At 42.2% G+C, this 16,614-nt stretch overlaps 1 protein-coding gene across 1 annotated transcript; it reads left to right on the forward strand.

The window, feature by feature from the left end:
• Nucleotides 1-1,145: 1,145 nt before the first annotated feature.
• LOC133096547 (GTPase IMAP family member 4-like) lies at nt 1,146-7,510 on the forward strand. Its single transcript, XM_061198163.1, has 4 exons — nt 1,146-1,226; nt 2,886-2,984; nt 4,066-4,119; nt 6,585-7,510. Exons 3-4 carry the CDS (start codon nt 4,080-4,082, stop codon nt 7,508-7,510), a joined length of 966 nt encoding a protein of 321 aa, XP_061054146.1. The 5' UTR covers nt 1,146-1,226; nt 2,886-2,984; nt 4,066-4,079.
• Nucleotides 7,511-16,614: the final 9,104 nt, after the last annotated feature.

Below are 16,614 nucleotides of genomic sequence, written 5' to 3' on the forward strand. Positions count from 1 at the left end.
TCCAGGTTTGGGGTGGCTGCCTGCAGGGTCCAGAGTGCGCAGGGCTGGTGCCAGTTTCCTGGTGAGTGGCATTGAGTCCTCTCATGGCTGGCTGTTTGGCTTGGGAGGCTCTGGGACTGGTGCCAATTGGCTGGTGGGCAGGTAAGCCCCTGGCAGGAATAGGCTAGAGGGAAGTCTCCAAGAATGGAGAAGACTCCATTCTATGAGAGGTGTCCTTGTCATAGAATGAACTCCCCAAAACAGCTGCTGCCAGAGTCTATGTCACTAGGGGAGTCCTCCTTGCCTCCTGCCTCTCTGGGAGGCTCTCCAGGATCAGCCAGTGAGTCTGCCCCAGGCTCCTTTCAAATTACTGCTTCTATGCTGGGTCTCAGAGCATGGAGATTTTGTCCGTGCCCTTTAAAAATGGGGTCTCTGTTTCCCACAGCCTTCTTGCTCTCCCATGTGCAAGCCCCTCTGGCCATAAACGTCAGATATTTTGAGGGCTCCTCTTTCTGGTGCAGGATCCCCCAGACTGGGGAGCCTGAAGTGGGGCCCAGACCCCTTGCTCCTTGGGGAGAACCTTTGTAATTGCAATTATCTTCCCATTTATGTGTCATCTACCTAGGGGTGTGGGCCTTGACTATACCCCTTCCTATCTGTCTTGTGGTTCCTTCTTTATATCTATAGTTGTGGGAAATCTTTTCTACTAGTTTTCAGGTCATAATTGTTTTCTAAATACCTGTAATTTTGGTGTGCCCATAGGAAGAGGTGAGCTCAGGGTTTTCCTACTCCACCATCTTGGCTACACTCTGAGCGGCAACTCTCTGGTTTTGACCCAGTAGTTTTTTCTCAAACTTCACGGCATGACCCACATTTCGTCCCTCCCATAAAGTCTTTGCGTGGTCTGATATGGTAGCAACTATGCAGATGTGACTATTTAACTTTAAATTAATCAAAATGGAATAAAATTAAAAATTCAATTCTTCAATCACACTCATCACATTTCATGAGCTCAGTAGCCCATGTGGCTCAGGGCTACCACGCTGAACCACATAAAACAATCTCATCATTGCAGAAAGTTCTGGCACTGCTAGGTGATAAGGTGGGCAGGTCTCTTGCATAAGCAAGTTTGGACAGCTCCTCCCCTCACTTCCTCTCTCCTCTTCCTTCTGATAGCTTAGTGTCGCCTCCTGGTTTAGCATTGCTTTCAAAGTTGGAGAAAGGAGCAGGACCCAGATTTTTTTTAGGTAAGGGAATAGGGGTGTTTGTGGGAGTGGGAAGAGAGGGAGGGAAATGTGTGATTTGGTGGAGGGGGGACTTCTCTTCTGGATCTATATCTTAAAACTCCCTGCAAACTTGCTCTCAGAATATATTTCTCATTGGTTCCTGTTTCCTGTCTTTGCTGATTTTAGGCGGTAATCTGTTTTGAAGGCTGAGCCCTACAAATTGATAACTCTTTCAGCAGTCACTGCTCAGAGGATACTTGTAGGAATAAATGATTGTTTTCACCATTGATAGAATTTATAAGTAAAGTTGAAGCTTTCAGAGTTTGTGTTGGCTGAGCAGACAGAATTAGCTGTGTGGGGAGCTGGTGGTGAAAAGAGCACTAGGAGATGTAAGAGACGCAGGTCAGCAGCCCCGTGTCACAAAGCCAGCACACGGTCAGGGTCAGAGACTCTGTTACCCAGTTAATGATCTGCTCAGAGCTGCCCCTTTGGACCTGCCTTCTCAGGAACAGTCCCGTCGTGGGCTTCACCCAGAGATGGGGAAGGGGAACTTTTAGGAGATAGGAGGAGGGAGATGCCAACCCATGTTACTGTCTACAGTTCAGGAGAAGCTGGGGATCAATGGATGCTTCTTCCTTAGGCAGTAGGAGGAGAATTCAGCCATCCAGTGTCAGTATGGAGGGACGTTCAGTCCTCTGGTTTTACATCAGAATTAGGAGAAACAGAAGAGCATTAAAGAATGCTGAAGAGAAAGTCCACAGACTGAATGGAAACACCCCAAACCTTTTACTTTCCTATTTCTGGTATCTTACTCCTTCTCCTAAAATCAATCACCAACATCAACTTTGTGACCAAAGCTGATTTTTAAAAATTCTGTGATTTTTCCTCCCAGTTTACAAGAAGCTGCTTTCTACTCCTTATTCCTAATCCACTTTCAAAAGAAGTGCCTGTCTTTCTAACAGTGTTTGAAATTTGTATTTGTTGGCTTCCTATCAGATAGGCTTTCTTTAACAACTAGCATTTCAGCCTGTCCTACTTAAAATCTGATCTGCTAAGAGTTCTTCAAATGGGTTTCTCCGTTGCCCAACGTTAGTAGGTAGCAATGAAAGAAAACCTTTAAAACATATTACCGTGTTTCAAGGACGCTAGGTGTTGTTAATACGGAAAGGATAGGGGACTTCCCTGGTGGCACAGTGGTTAAGAATCTTCCTGCCAATGCAGGGGACACAGGTTCTATCCCTGGTCCGCAAAGATCCCACAGGCCATGGGGCAACTAAGCCCGTGTGCCACCACTACAAAGCCTGAGCTCTAGAGCCCATGAGCCACAACTACTGAGCCCATGTGCCACAACTACTGCAGCACGTGTGCCTAGAGCCTGTGATCCGCAACAAGCGAAGCCCCTGCAATGAGAAGCCCGCACACTGCAGTGAAGAGTAGCCCCCACTTGCCACAACTAGAGAAACCCTGCGCACAGCAATGAAGACCCAATGCAGCCAAAAAATAAATTAATTAATTAAAAAAAAATAAGGAAATGATCATCTTTTTCACAAGCCGGATTGGGCTGGACATAAAGCTCAATCAGACAGGAGGCAAGAATCGGGGGATTTTTTTTAATCAATTCATTTATTTACAAATATTTATTGAGATCCATGCTTTGTCCAATATTGTGCTTGTCCCTAGGGAATAACGGGGCACACAAGACACAGACGGTTCACCATCACAAAGCTTACAGTCTACGAGGAGACAGTGAAAAAATCAGACGAACAACTTCCTATTGTGGTACGTATTCTATAGAAACTCTTGGAGTGTGGCTAGCACAAACTCCACACCAGAGCTAACTTGTTGGTTGGTGATGGGGGTGGAGAAGCCCTCTCTGGAGAAATAACAGAACACTGAAGCCTCAGGGCTGAGAAGAAATGAGCTGGGCATTGGATGGGTGTGGGAATGCTCCAGGGAAGGGGAAATATTCCCCAAGGGTCTAGGAGCTGGAGGGAGCTTAGAGGATTCAGGGGACATTGAGGAGGCCAGTATGGTTCAAGCCTTTTGAAAGAGAGAGAGAGAGTAATTGAGCATGCAGGGCCTTTTGGACCATTCCAAGGGTTTTCAACTATTTGAACAATAAAAAGCAAAAGGAATCCATTAGGGAATTTAAACAAGGGAAAAAAATCAAATTTCAGTATTAAAAAGTCATCTGATTATTGAGTGGAGAAAGGATTGAAGATGCAATATCAGTTGGGAGCCTATTACATTGCAATCAAATGACAGTGGGTTGGATTAACATGGAGATGGGGAGAAATGGAGAATTTTGCATTTTTTGGAAGTCAAATCAATAGGATTTGGTGACAGACTGATGAGCAAGTGAGGAAAGAAGCGTTGTGGAGGACCCCAAGATTCTGTGTGAGCCATTTGGTGGTGCCCTTTACTGAAATGGGGACCAGGCTGGGGATGGAGGTCAAGGGTTCCATTTTGTCTGAGTTCTGTGTGAGATGCTCATAAAATTGCCAACTGGAGAAGTTGAATGGGATTTAAAATTTGGAACTCTGAGAAGGGTCTAGGCTGCAGGCTACATATAAATGGCATTCAAAGCAATAATTCACTGAATAGAGTGGGGAAGGGCACCCAGAACCAGTGCTAAGGAAGACCCTGAAGCACTTACATTTCTGTAAAGAAAAACGAACAATCTGAAAGTGAGACTGAAAACAGAGAATGGAGAAGTATTGGGAAATAGAGGAAGAGAAATCGAGTAGCAAGCAAGTTTATGAAAAAAAAAGAAACTGTTGGTTACATGAGGTTGACATTTCCAGTTTCCAGTTACTCTCCATTTCCCTGAAATGACATAGTTATTTTTCTTTATTTCCAGGAATTCAAACTACAATGGCGGCCCATTACCCCAGCAACTCCAGGACCAGCCACGGTGAGAGGCTGCTCGGGGCTAGGCAGGCCAGGCTTGGGGGAGGAGGGCCGGGGCTCTCCTGTCCTGTCAGTCAGTCCCCATCTGCGCAAGAGCAAAACATTTTCAACCACATTTCTTATTTTCCCTTCATTTACTCTGCTCTCTCATTTCTCTCGACCCTCTACGCCTTCTCCTTGTGATGTAGCTTAACAGCTAAGAGGAAGAGAGTTAGAATCTCCTGATTGATATGGGCTTGATGAGGTTTCTTATGTGCTACTTCCTACAGCGTGGACACACCAGAACAGCGGGTTGTAGCCTCCCTGGTTGTTTCTCTGCCCCTCTCTTCAGCCCAAGAGAGGATTGGGAAGGAGGAACGTGGGCGTAATCAATTCCTCATTCAGGTCCCTAATCTCCCTGCTGCTGGTGGCCTCACTATAACCAACAAATTCAACAGACTGATCACCCCGTTCCTCACATAACCCTCCCTCTACTCCCTTATCCATAGAAATTGATTATATCGTTTGAGCTTTTGCTGGTTTAGCAAACCAGCACACAATTTAGGAGCCTAAAACATCAACCGTTTAGTTGGCTCTTGGTTTTGTGGGTCAGTTGGGCAGTCTTTGGGTCTGGATCAACTTGGCTAATCTCAGCCAGACTCACTCATGCATGTGTGGTAGGCTGGTGGTTCAGGATGCAACTGGATAATCTCGGCTAGCCTCATAGACACGTCTGGCAGTCAGCAAGCTCTTGGGCAGTCCAGGGGGACAGGGATAACAGGCCCTCGTGTCCCTCATCCAGTAGGCTAGTCCAGGGCAGTTGTAAGGTTCCGAAAAGCAGAAAGAGAAGGCAAACTACAATAAGTCAGCACTTTTGGAGTCTCTGCTTGATCATGTTTTCACGATCTTGCTGTCCAAAGCAAGTCACATAGCCCAGTCAGATTCAAGGGTTGGAGAAACGGACTCAGCATCTTGATGAGAGTAGCTGCAAATCCACATTCCCAAGAGGCATGAGTACAGAGAGGGAATAATTCATGGCTGTGTTTGCCATCTATTGTAGATTGCCATCCATTTGCTGTCAACATTGGCCAATTGTTGCAGTGTTGGCACTGGCCTTTGGTGCCTTTTTATCTCGCCAGCCATGATTTTCCTACTCCCTGTCTCTAAGGTCAACCAATGCCCTCAGGATATCCTTAGGTTGGAATCTTCCATTGTGATGCTAACTAAATAGTAGTCTGAACTCCCATCCACATTTTTCCTTAGGTAATCTTAGCCATCCTGTATCCAGTGTTCTCAGCTTTGGGAAATTTACTTCTTTCACCCCAGGATTCTGGTTATCAAATGTGAGAAACTCTGCCTTAGGGATCCAGGGATCAGCAAAAGCTTCACCATAAAGTGTGTGGGAGATGGGGATGAACTACAGATTTTGTGGAAGCCAGAGTGGGAGGTTCTGCAATTTCCCTCTTCTGTTTGAATGATATTTTTAAAAGATTATTCCACTTTACAGAATAGACTGAAAGGGCCAAAGCAGAAGTAGAGAGACCAGTTAGGAGACTACTGAGGCATGGATGGGGATGTAACTTGGGCTAGTATGATGATCTTCAAAATAGAGAGAAGCGAACAGATTTGGAGCCAAGAGAACCAGCTGATGGGCTGGATATGGAAAGAAGGGGAAAGAGAGGAGTCAAGGGTGATGCCTAGATTTTTAGCCTGAGGAACTAAAGCATCAACCGTTTAGTTGGCTCTTGGTTTTGGGGATGATAGCTCTGAAAACTAATTGGAGTTTGTAACAGTGTCTATAAGATTGTAAGTGGGATAATGTATGCATTGTCTCAAAGCAGAAATAGGTAGTTATAACACAGGATTCCTCATGCAGGAATCAGTCTTACATTCAAGGGCCGGCTGGCAGGGTCTGTCTTCTCGGGAAAACAGGCTCTCAAACGTGATTGCCAGTTGTCTTCCCGCCGGTCCCGGATCTATGCCTAACAAATCGGGCAGACTTTGACTTTATAGGCACATTAAAGAGATATGCAGAGACTTGCTGAATACAAACACAGGAAGAGCTATTAGATGATTTGATTTGTAACTTAAGGTTTCAGTTGCTGTGCTCTGCTGCTCTGATATTAACTTTGAATTTTCCTAGGAAGTAAAATATGCAACGTCAATTTTGTGTTACTTCCTATGTTATCTTATGAGGACCAGCTACCAGTAGCAGCTCAGAGTTCTCTTCTTAACCATTTTGTTTCCTCCTCTGTGGGCTACTTACCTACACAAGGTCACAGTAAGAAGCGCAAGGGGATGCTGAAAAGTACCTGGGCGGTCCTCAAATACTGCAAGAGGAGCACGAGCCCAGAGGGCTTTCTATAGACATCCCTTGAGTGCAGAGGACCCTAGCAGGCAACAGAGAAAGGCACCAGTGGGCAGGGGACTTGCAGGGGAGACAGTTGAAGTTCCTTCTAACACTACGACTTTTGTTTCCTGTTGTGCCAGGGCTTGGAAAGCAAGAGCCCAGAGATTCACAACTGAGACTCGTCTTAGTGGGTAAGACTGGAGCAGGAAAAAGTGCAACAGGAAACAGCATCCTCGGAAACAAAATGTTTCCTTCTGGCTTTTCCGCAGTATCCATCACCAGGTCCTGTAAGAAAGGAAACAGCACCTGGAAGGGGAGGGAGGTTGTCGTGGTGGATACACCTGGCATCTTTGACACAGAGGTACAGGATGCTGACACTTGCAAGGAGATTGCTCGCTGCATGGCCCTGACCTCGCCAGGGCCTCATGCTCTGCTCCTCGTCATCCCACTGGGCCGTTACACGCCGGAAGACCGCAGAGCCACGGAAAAGATCCTGAAAATGTTTGGCGAGAGAGCTAAGAGACACATGATTCTCTTATTCACCCGGAAAGATGACTTGGAAGGCATCGATTTCCGTGACTACTTAAAGGAAGCTCCAGAAGGCATTCAAGAGCTGATGGGCATGTTCGGAGATCGCTACTGTGTGTTCAACAACAGGGCGGCAGGAGCTGCGCAGGAGGACCAGAGGGAGCAGCTGCTGGTCCTGGTCCAGCGCGTGGTCGCAGAGTGCAAAGGCAGATGCTTCACGAACAACATGTACCAAAAGGCTGAGGAGGAGATTCAGAAACGAATCCGAGTGATACAAGAAAATTGCAGAGCAGAGCTAGAGAGACAGAAAGCGCAGATAAGACAGGAGTACGAAGAGAAAATCAGAATGCTGGAGGATGAACTAGAACAGCAAAAGCAAGCGATGCACATGAGGAGGGAACTGGCAGAAAGGGAGGCTCTCTGTGCTACAAGGCAGCAAAACGCCAGAGACGAAGTTGAGAATCAGAGCGGGATAGCTGAATTCATCTTAGACTTGTTGAAGATTGTTTCCTTTGTTTTCTCTCTGTTTGAGGATTAAACATTAAGATTAAACTTCAGGAAAATGTGTCTGTACTTCCTGCATATGTTCAGCTGGCCCTGCCCCATATAAGTCAGAGCATTCTGATTTTTCTGTCTCTCAGACTCTCAGGACTAAGGAGAGTAAAGTTCACTGTTGGCAATTGGTATATGTTTGATTGATTTAACAGGGGAGGGACAAGTTCTCAATCTGTGCAACTCCAAAGCACAATGTATTGATGCTCCCTAACTGGAGAATTCTTTCTCAGAGACACAGAGAGAAGGAATGCAGCAGACCAAAGAAGATGACCCCAAGCTTTCTCTGCTTATCCCTAGTAAACGTTTCTCCTCTAGATTCTTCTTAGGTTGGTAGGTAACCTCCCCCTGTGGCTTCCTCTCACTTATTTTACCCTCAGGACCACAGTGATCATCTTAACCTTATAGTTTATGAGAAAGATCAATTCTTTGCATTAGTTAAGCTTATAGATGGAGATGTTTATAGGATTCTTTGTAGATGAACGGAAATTTGTTTACTTACAATTTTACAGGAGGACTCAAATTGTTCCTTATCTTCTGCCCATTGACGAACAAAGAGTTGTCTGGAAGATAGATCTTTCAGAACTCAACTATGTGAAATGCGAGAAAGAGTGAAAGATAGAGATTCAACAGATAAGAGAACAATGTTCGGTATATTCAGATGTATCTGTAGAAACTCTTTGACCAACACCAACCAATTTGCTGAATAACAAGTTCTCTCCTTTTCTTGTGAAACTAACTGCTATCCCACCCAATTGAATTGTTTGCTTATTGTTATTGTAATAAAACTCTTCTGTTCTCTCATATTTGTACAAAATGGAATCTGTTTTTTTTTGTTTTTGTTTTTGTTTTTTGGAAAATACTACCACTACTTCTTCTAAGAGCACAGGGATGAATTATAGTCTTTTGTAAAAGTTCAAGATGATTTTGGAGGTAGTCTTGGTCTATCCTCTAGACTTCTCCCCTTCTCCTTTCCCCTGGAAGATTTGAGCCACATTCTCAACACCTCTGACAGTCAAAGACTATATTGCCCTTGGATTCATTCATTATGTGTTGATAGAAATTACACGTGACCTACGTTTCTGAGACCTTTGTGGCTTTCCTGCTGCAACAATTCTTTTTAATACATGGATAAAAATAGCTAAGTCCCTATCCCTTTTCTACTCTTCTACTGAGTACTCTTCACCTAATAATTTCTAGGCTTCCCCAAAGCACTTTTCCATGTTCTACCAACGTGTTCTGGTGGTCATATGTGACCTACGCCAACTCTCCTTGTTCTGTCACCTTAATATCGTCTTCTCCATGCCCTAACCCATTTTGCTCAAACTAGGGCATATGTCTCTCCATGATTTCCCCCAAACACAAAGGAGTTTAGACTGTACATTTAATAAAAGTTAGCAAAGGCTCAAGGATATGAGAAGCCCCGTGCAAAGAAACACATGACTCCTTTAGAGGTAGTCACTCTGAGCAGAGAGATTTGGTTTCACTCTGCAGAAGGTGGGTGATCTCTGTCTCTACTGTTTTCATCATTGGCGATATGAATTTAACGTACTATTGTATTACAACCTTCTATTAACAAATATTTAACCAAAGAACCACATACACCTTCCAAGAAAAAGTAAATACAGGCTTAATACGAAGAAAATTCTAACTTCAGTGGTTATTTTCTGTGTAAATGCATTCAATTATTCTTACCCTTGCCTCCGGGTTAATGCTGTAGATGAGACAAAGAAAGCGGTTTTGCTCTTGAGTAGCAGTTAGGAAATGAGAAGCCCATGTGACATATCCTGAGAGCAGTTTTGCCTATTTGCCTCCCAGGGCAGAAGGCAGACAGATTAATGATACTATGCATTGTGATTAATACAATAGAAGAATGAAGCATGTTCTCTTCTCTCGAGACTTTTGGGAGTTCATACCTATTCATCTATTTATTAACATTCATTGGTTGTTTGTACTTGGTGGCAGGTTTTATACGAGAGACACTGAGAATCTAGAGATAAGTAAAACAAAGTCCCTTTTGAGACTGGCTTCATTCACTTAGCATAATGATTTTGGGAATCATTCAAGTTGTGTGTACCAAGAGCTTGTTCTCCTTTATTGCTGACAAGTATTCCATCTTATGGATGTACCACAGTGTATCACTTCTCCTTGACTTATTCTTAGGCCCCTAATTGATTGCTCTTGTCAAATTGCATTTGCTAAAACCTCCATTATAATGTTGATTAGTAGTGGGTGGGTATGCTTGCTTTCTTCCTGGATATGCCTTCAGTGTTTCCCAATTAGGTAAGTGAGATAGCTGCTGAACTACAGTAGTACATGTATTTGTGTGTGTGCGTGTGCGCACGTGTGTGTGTGTAATCATGTTAAGCAAGTATCCCCCAATCACTATTTTCTTGAGGGTTTTTATCATGAATGGCTGTTGAATTTCATTGAAGGCTTTTAAAAAATCATCCATGAGAATTATCATGGTGAATGATATGAATAGATTTCCCAATATTGAACCAATTTTTCATTTCTGTTTTCTATCCCTCTTGCTCATGATGTATCACATTCTTAATGTGGTGTTGACACCTATTTGCTAATATTTTATTTAGTATTTTTGTGTTGATAGTCACAAGAGATATTGCTCTACAGTTTTATCTTTTTGTACCATCATTATCAGACTTAGGTATCAATGTTATATTTGCTTTCAAAAAGCAATCAGGAAATTTCTCTTCATTTTCGATGCTCTGCAACAATTTAAAGAGCACTGAAACTATCTGGACTTTGAAGGTTTGGAAGAATTTCCATGCAAAACAATCTGTCCCTGGTGCTTACTTTGTGGTGTGGTTCCTTAATAGCTTTCTCTAATTCTTCCATGTACATTGGTCTGTTTATTTTCTCTCTCTAGGGACTTCCCTTGTGTTCCAGGGGTTAAGATTTCACCTTCCAATGCAAAGGTTGCAGGTTCAATCCCTGGCAGGGGAGCTAAGATCCCACATGCCTTGGGGCCAAAAAACCAAAACATAAAACAGAAGCAATATTGTAACAAATTCAGTAAAGACTTTTGAAATGGTCCACATCAAAAAACCTTTTAAAATATTTTAAAAAATAAATTTAGTTTCTCTAATAGAGATAAGCTTGGTAATCTGCATTGCCCTAGGAAATTATCCATTTCTTCTAGGTTTTCAAATTTATTTGCAAAAAGGTTTTAAATTTTAAAATTGTCTTCAATTTCAATGGTTGTTCCTCTTGTCATTTTGGAAGTTTTATTTGTGCCCTTTCCTCTTTTTCTCCTGAACAAGTTAATGAGTAGTTTGTTAATTTTAAATTTTTGCAATAAACCAGGATTTTGATTTATTAATTAGGTGTATTTTTTTTCTCCACTACATTAATTTTTGTCTTTCATACTTGTACTTTCTTTTGGTTTACCTTATTGTACTTTTTCTAGTTTTTTTGGAAGTGAGAATTTAATTCGTTTTCTTCTTTTTTTTGTTGAAGAAGTTTTTGGTGCAATGCTTTTAACTCTGATCACTTCTTTAAATGAAGCCTATAGCTTCTGACATTTAGTATTTTCATTAGTATGCTCTGTAAGAAATTCTAAAGCCTCAGTTTGTATTTTTCTTCTCAAGAGTTGTTTAATACAAGGTGTTTCCATTTCCCGATGGAAGGACTTTTTTCCAAATGTAATTTCTGGTTTTATCTCATCATGATCAGAAAGTGTTGTTTGCAATATTTCTACTTCATGGAACTCACTGATGTTTGCTAACGTATATTAATATATGATCAATATTTGTGAATGTTCTATGTGCATTTGAAAAAGGGTATATTCTCTGTTATTATGCAAAAAGAATGTATTTTCTATAAATCCAAGAGAGCTACTTTCTTCATTATATTTATTCTTCTATCTCCCTACTTATTTTTTGTCTACTTGATTTGTCTTTTCTGACAAGTTTATATTAAAATCGTATTATTAGGGCCTGTTAATCCATATCTCCTTGCATTTTCTGTAGTTTTTGCTTCATATACACAATGGCTATGTTATGTAGTGCATACATTTTCTTAGGCATTATATCTCTGATATAGGATTTGTGAGGAAGGATAATGAGATATGGACATTTTAACTCTATTTTTAATTCCTCTTGAGATAATAGTTGCCTTTGCAGAAAAAATGCTTTGAACAAGCTTGTGGAAATGAGTCCTCTGAGAATATAAGTCAGTCGCTTCTTGTGGAACAATTTGGAATTCACTGGAAACAGCCTACGAGGCAAAATTAAACATATACTACATCTAGGACACAAATAGAAAATGTACATGTTTAATTTGTCTGTAATTTTATACTCTTTCCTAGATCCCATCCATTACTTCTAGGGAAAATATATAACTAAATGTTTACTCTTGTTTAAAAACCAGTCCAATCGGATCTGCTAAAGAGCCACTTTAGACGGTGTTCAGTCTCCATTTAGGTGATTTACAGACTCCCTGCAACCATCGTATTTCTTTCCTTCAGTGGGGGATGGGTTTCTTCCGTGACATTGTGATCTGCGGAGAAAGATGGGGTCTCCAAGCCTCAGTCCCTGTCTCCTCTACTTGTTGGGTGATATCGCATGTCTGTCAAGCCTCTGAAGCCCTGCTGGTCCCCAACAAGAAAATCCACAAGCTGGTGTAAAGTCACCAAGTGAATTAATTTCTCACTCCAGGCAGTGCCCTCTGAGGGTCTCCTGGCTGACTTCACCACAGCTCCTGATGGTCTAAAATCTCTGTGGCTGGTCTGGCAGTGACGCTCATTCAGCCCTGGAATATAAGCTGGAGGGTATGTCTGGTTGCATGGAAGAGAATTTCACCAAAGTAGCTTAACAAAGGGTTCAGTTGTGATACAACAAGGAGTTTACGGCTGGTAAGTCCAGAGCCCATGTAACTACCCAAAGAACTTGATTTTTTTCTCCACCATTACTTGCAAGTAACTTTTGTCCTCAAAGTGGTAAGACGGCTGCTTCACCTTCAGCCTCATGTCTGAATTGCAGGTGGAAAGAACACAGATACAGGAAGGAAGACAGAATGGCACTTGTATTACAAAAGCAAAGGCAACCCAGAAATGTCCACAGGGCTTCTGCTACTACCTCTTGGTCATACGGTTACCCCAGCTGCAAGAAACACTGTGCAGTTCAGTATTTCACATGGGTACGTCGCAGTTATAAGCAAAATTGTAGTTTTGTTAGTGAACAGGAGGGGCAAAATGCTAGTAAGCAGACGACTAGCACCACATGCCAGATGCAGCTGGGGCGAGTTTGCTCTACACCTGGCTCTAGAGCGACCTCACTCCCACCCCCATGGTGAATTCTTTTGCCAATTCCCAACCACACTTTCCTATAATCCTAAACTCTTGTTCATTCTACACACAAACCAAGGAAAGGACAAGAAAGTACAACCTCAGAACTTGAGTCTGGTTCCAAAAGGACAGAGGTTTGTAACATACTAAATATCCTGCAGATAAACTTTGGATAAATTATGAAGAATCAAATGCTAGAAAGTACTGGGGAGCAGCCAAATCAGATAGAAACGGAAAGTGTTTCCATCCTTGAGATGAGGACCACATAGGGTGACATCCATGTTTAAAAGGCTTTTCTCAGAGGGTGTTCCCCAGATCCTAGCTCAAGAAGTGACCAGAAGTTAACTATCCAATATACTTCTTGTTTCCTGAACTTGGAGAGACAAAATTGAGGACACATATCTGATTGCTTGATTCCTCTGCCTTCCTGCTTCCTTTCCCCTGTAAGAAGAGGAGCTGTCCTCATCTCTTACCACCTGGACTTCTACCGTGTAACATGCTATCGCTTAGTGCCTGAACCTTTTTATGCAAATTGGAGACGTGATAGACTATAGACCATCCATTCTAGAGAAAACACCCAGGTTGTCAAGGTTGTCATCTTTCAACAAAACTGTACTAATATTTTCTAAAATATTAAAATCTGATTATTCAGGTTTTTTCTGTATTTTGTGGAGCATTGGCATGCATCAGGGTCGCCTGGAAGACTTGTTAACGTACAAAGTTTCTGAGTCAGTAGACCTGAGAATCTGCATTCCTAACAAGTTCCCTGGCATTGCCGATCCCGCTGGTCCAGGACTATACTTTGAGAGTGATTACACTGGAGCAAATATCCTGTGCTTGAAAAAAAAGGGAAAGTCACTTCAATAATTTTCAAGGCATTTCCCCTGCTCCAAATGTTACCAGCTAGAACCAGGGAGCCAAAGACCCTTCTCCCCTCCAGGATTCTGCAGGAAAACTATCCACACAAAGAACTGAATCAAAGAAAGCTAAATACCATCGTGTTACCAGAATTCTAGGACTCCCTAGTAAAGATGAAGTGGAGACCAGAGCAGGGATGAAAAACCAAAGTTAGGAGTCTTCCTTCTTTTCCCTGAAATGGAAGAGAGCTAGTTTCACATAATGGGGCCACTTGACAACCAAAGAGTCATAGTCTGAGAAGGTGAAACCCAAAAAGCAAGACTCCTCTGGACCACCAGAAAGAGAACTTTTTTGGTCTGCTTATAGGATGAAACAAGGAACCAAAAGTGTTGGTCATATCTGATCACAGCAGGTCAAAAGGGAGAGAGGGCCGTTTGTTTCCTGTTTTTGAAAAGTAAAACTCATAGCAGGAAGTGGTCTAATGGGTCTAATGGCTCTCCTAACATTTTAACATCCCCAAACAGATCAATCCCTCTGCCTTTCGTGAGAGGGAGATCATTTATGAAGTGTCACTCCGGAGTTTCTCCCTCCTGGGTTCTGGAGGGACTAGCACTTCCTCTTTCCAAGCTAGAGGGAGGGCAGTCGACTTGATGTAATAACGCCCACTGCTGCCTGTGGGACCCTCCCCCTGAGTTTCAAAATCACTAGGAAAGATGCCAAAGCGTATAAAATGCTTAGTATACGTGGTTATTGTGGAAACCAGCTGAAGAAGTGAATTCTGAGTCTTCATGAAATTGGGTCAAATAGAGAACAGGGGTACAGGATTGAGAAAGTAGAGGGAAGCATAAAGAAGTGAGCTCAGGAAATTCCCAGAGAGAACAAGAAAGAGTTGGGACTCTCCATGCTGTGGAAGTGTAGCTGGAGCCAAGTTTCACCAACTCTCCAAGGGGAAGAGTGAACAAATATTTAGTGAGGGCCTCATGTATGGCAGCAAGTTGGTACACGGGAGTGAACAGGAAGAGTTAGCTGCCACCCACTACTGGGGCAGTACGTGTTGAAAGGAAAATTCAAGATAATAGTTTAATACTTTGTCCCAGGCATACCAAGCGTCAAATAGGTGTAACTCCTATTTGATGTCGTGGATGAGATAGGAAAGTTTTCCATAAGGTCAGATATAAGGTGAATCCTTCCATCTGAATTATTCAGCTGTGTTGAATGCTGTCAACGTGGCACCATTGATTCTTCCTGGGTTCTCTGCATCTCAGGGAAGGAGCCTGGGCCAACATTCCTTATCACCCCTTTCCCTACAGGTCCGGGTCAGAGGCTGCCAATGAGAAGCACTCCCACAAGATTTGGAACTTGCTGGAGAAGGAGTACCATGGCAACCATTGCAAATAGACTACGGGGAGACAGCGGTGTTTCACAGCTCATGGCTGCTGAAAATCACCCAGCTCAGCACACCACCTCGCTCCCCAGGCCTGGGCAAGCCTTTCATTCCTTGGATTCAAAGTTCATCCAACTTTTAGCATTGACATATATACACTACCAAATGTAAAATAGATAGCTAGTGGGAAGCTGCTGCATAGCACAGGGAGATCATCTCGATGCTTTGTGACAACCGAGAGCGGTGGGATAGGGAGGGTGGGAGGGAGGCTCAAGAGGGCGGGGATATGGGGATATATGTATCCATGGAGCTGATTCACCTTGTTGTACAGCAGAAACTAACCCAACATTGTAAAACAGTTATACACCAATAAAGATGAAAAAAAGAAAAAGAAAAAGAAAGATATGGATGAAAGCCATACACTCACCAATCAAATGTATCTAAAGGCAACTTAAATTTTTTTTTTTTACCATTTTAGAAGGAAAAACAAAGAGTTCATCCTACTTTTAATACCTAGATTGGCTTCAGTTTTCCTAGTCGAATACTCTGCATAAGTGGAGAGAGATGAAATGTTACTGGAAACAGTCGAGGCAAAATATAGGCAGGATCCAGAAGCGGAGAAGAGCATGGTCCAGGAATTCTGGGGCACAGAGTACGAGCGTGAAACTGGAGATTACTGCATGTGCTTCCATCGTGAGGAATTTGTGCCAAGTATCTATTAAAATTCTCCTCTGAAAAGTTTGAAAGATTTAAAAATATCTATACCCCTAATTTGATTTTTTTTTTTTTTGCCCTGAGTTTACATCTTTTCCTAGACGTGGGACGACTTTAAGACATACTCAAAGTATCATTCAGATCATGTCTTAAGTCACACTTCTCATATGGTTCTAAAAAAAGAGACTTGCAATCTTTCAAACCTTAAATCAATTCATCTTTGATATTATTTTAAAAGTCTTGCCTTCTCTGGGCAATTGTTTGGTGCCTTGATGGAAGGTCTTTCGTGTTTTGCATACTTTAGAATTTTTAGTCTTTTCTTTAAAAATTTGCAATAACACTTTCCATAACCAAAGTAATAAGTTTTTTTCACCATCTCTCCAACTAAAAGTGTTTTTCTTTTTCATGCAGTAATCCAAACTGTTTTATACCTGGCCCAAGTTACAAGCTCAGAGCCTATTAAAAGTTCTCTAGAGGTTTTTGGTGGACATTTAATTCTGGCTTCAGTTACTAGTTTTGTCAAGTCTGTTTTTGATGGTTGAGAGGAAACATTTTATCAAATCCTGTATGTGTTTGCTGAAAAGGTCTCCAACAGCTTTTTTTTTTTTTTTTGGTTTTGCTACACTGCAGCAAATTGCAATTGCCATTGTGAATGCTATAACACATCTTCCAGTCTCTTTTTCTCTCTCCTGTTCCAGTTTTACTACCTGCTTAGTCATCTCCATTCATTCTGCATCAATATCATGCCTTCATTTTAAAGTTTAAATATTGTCCATATTTCTTTTTAAATTAAAAGATTTAACTTAACCCTATTATAAATAAAATA

The sequence above is a fragment of the Eubalaena glacialis genome, chromosome 8 (assembly GCF_028564815.1).
Source record: "Eubalaena glacialis isolate mEubGla1 chromosome 8, mEubGla1.1.hap2.+ XY, whole genome shotgun sequence".
NCBI classification, from domain to species: domain Eukaryota; kingdom Metazoa; phylum Chordata; class Mammalia; order Artiodactyla; family Balaenidae; genus Eubalaena; species Eubalaena glacialis.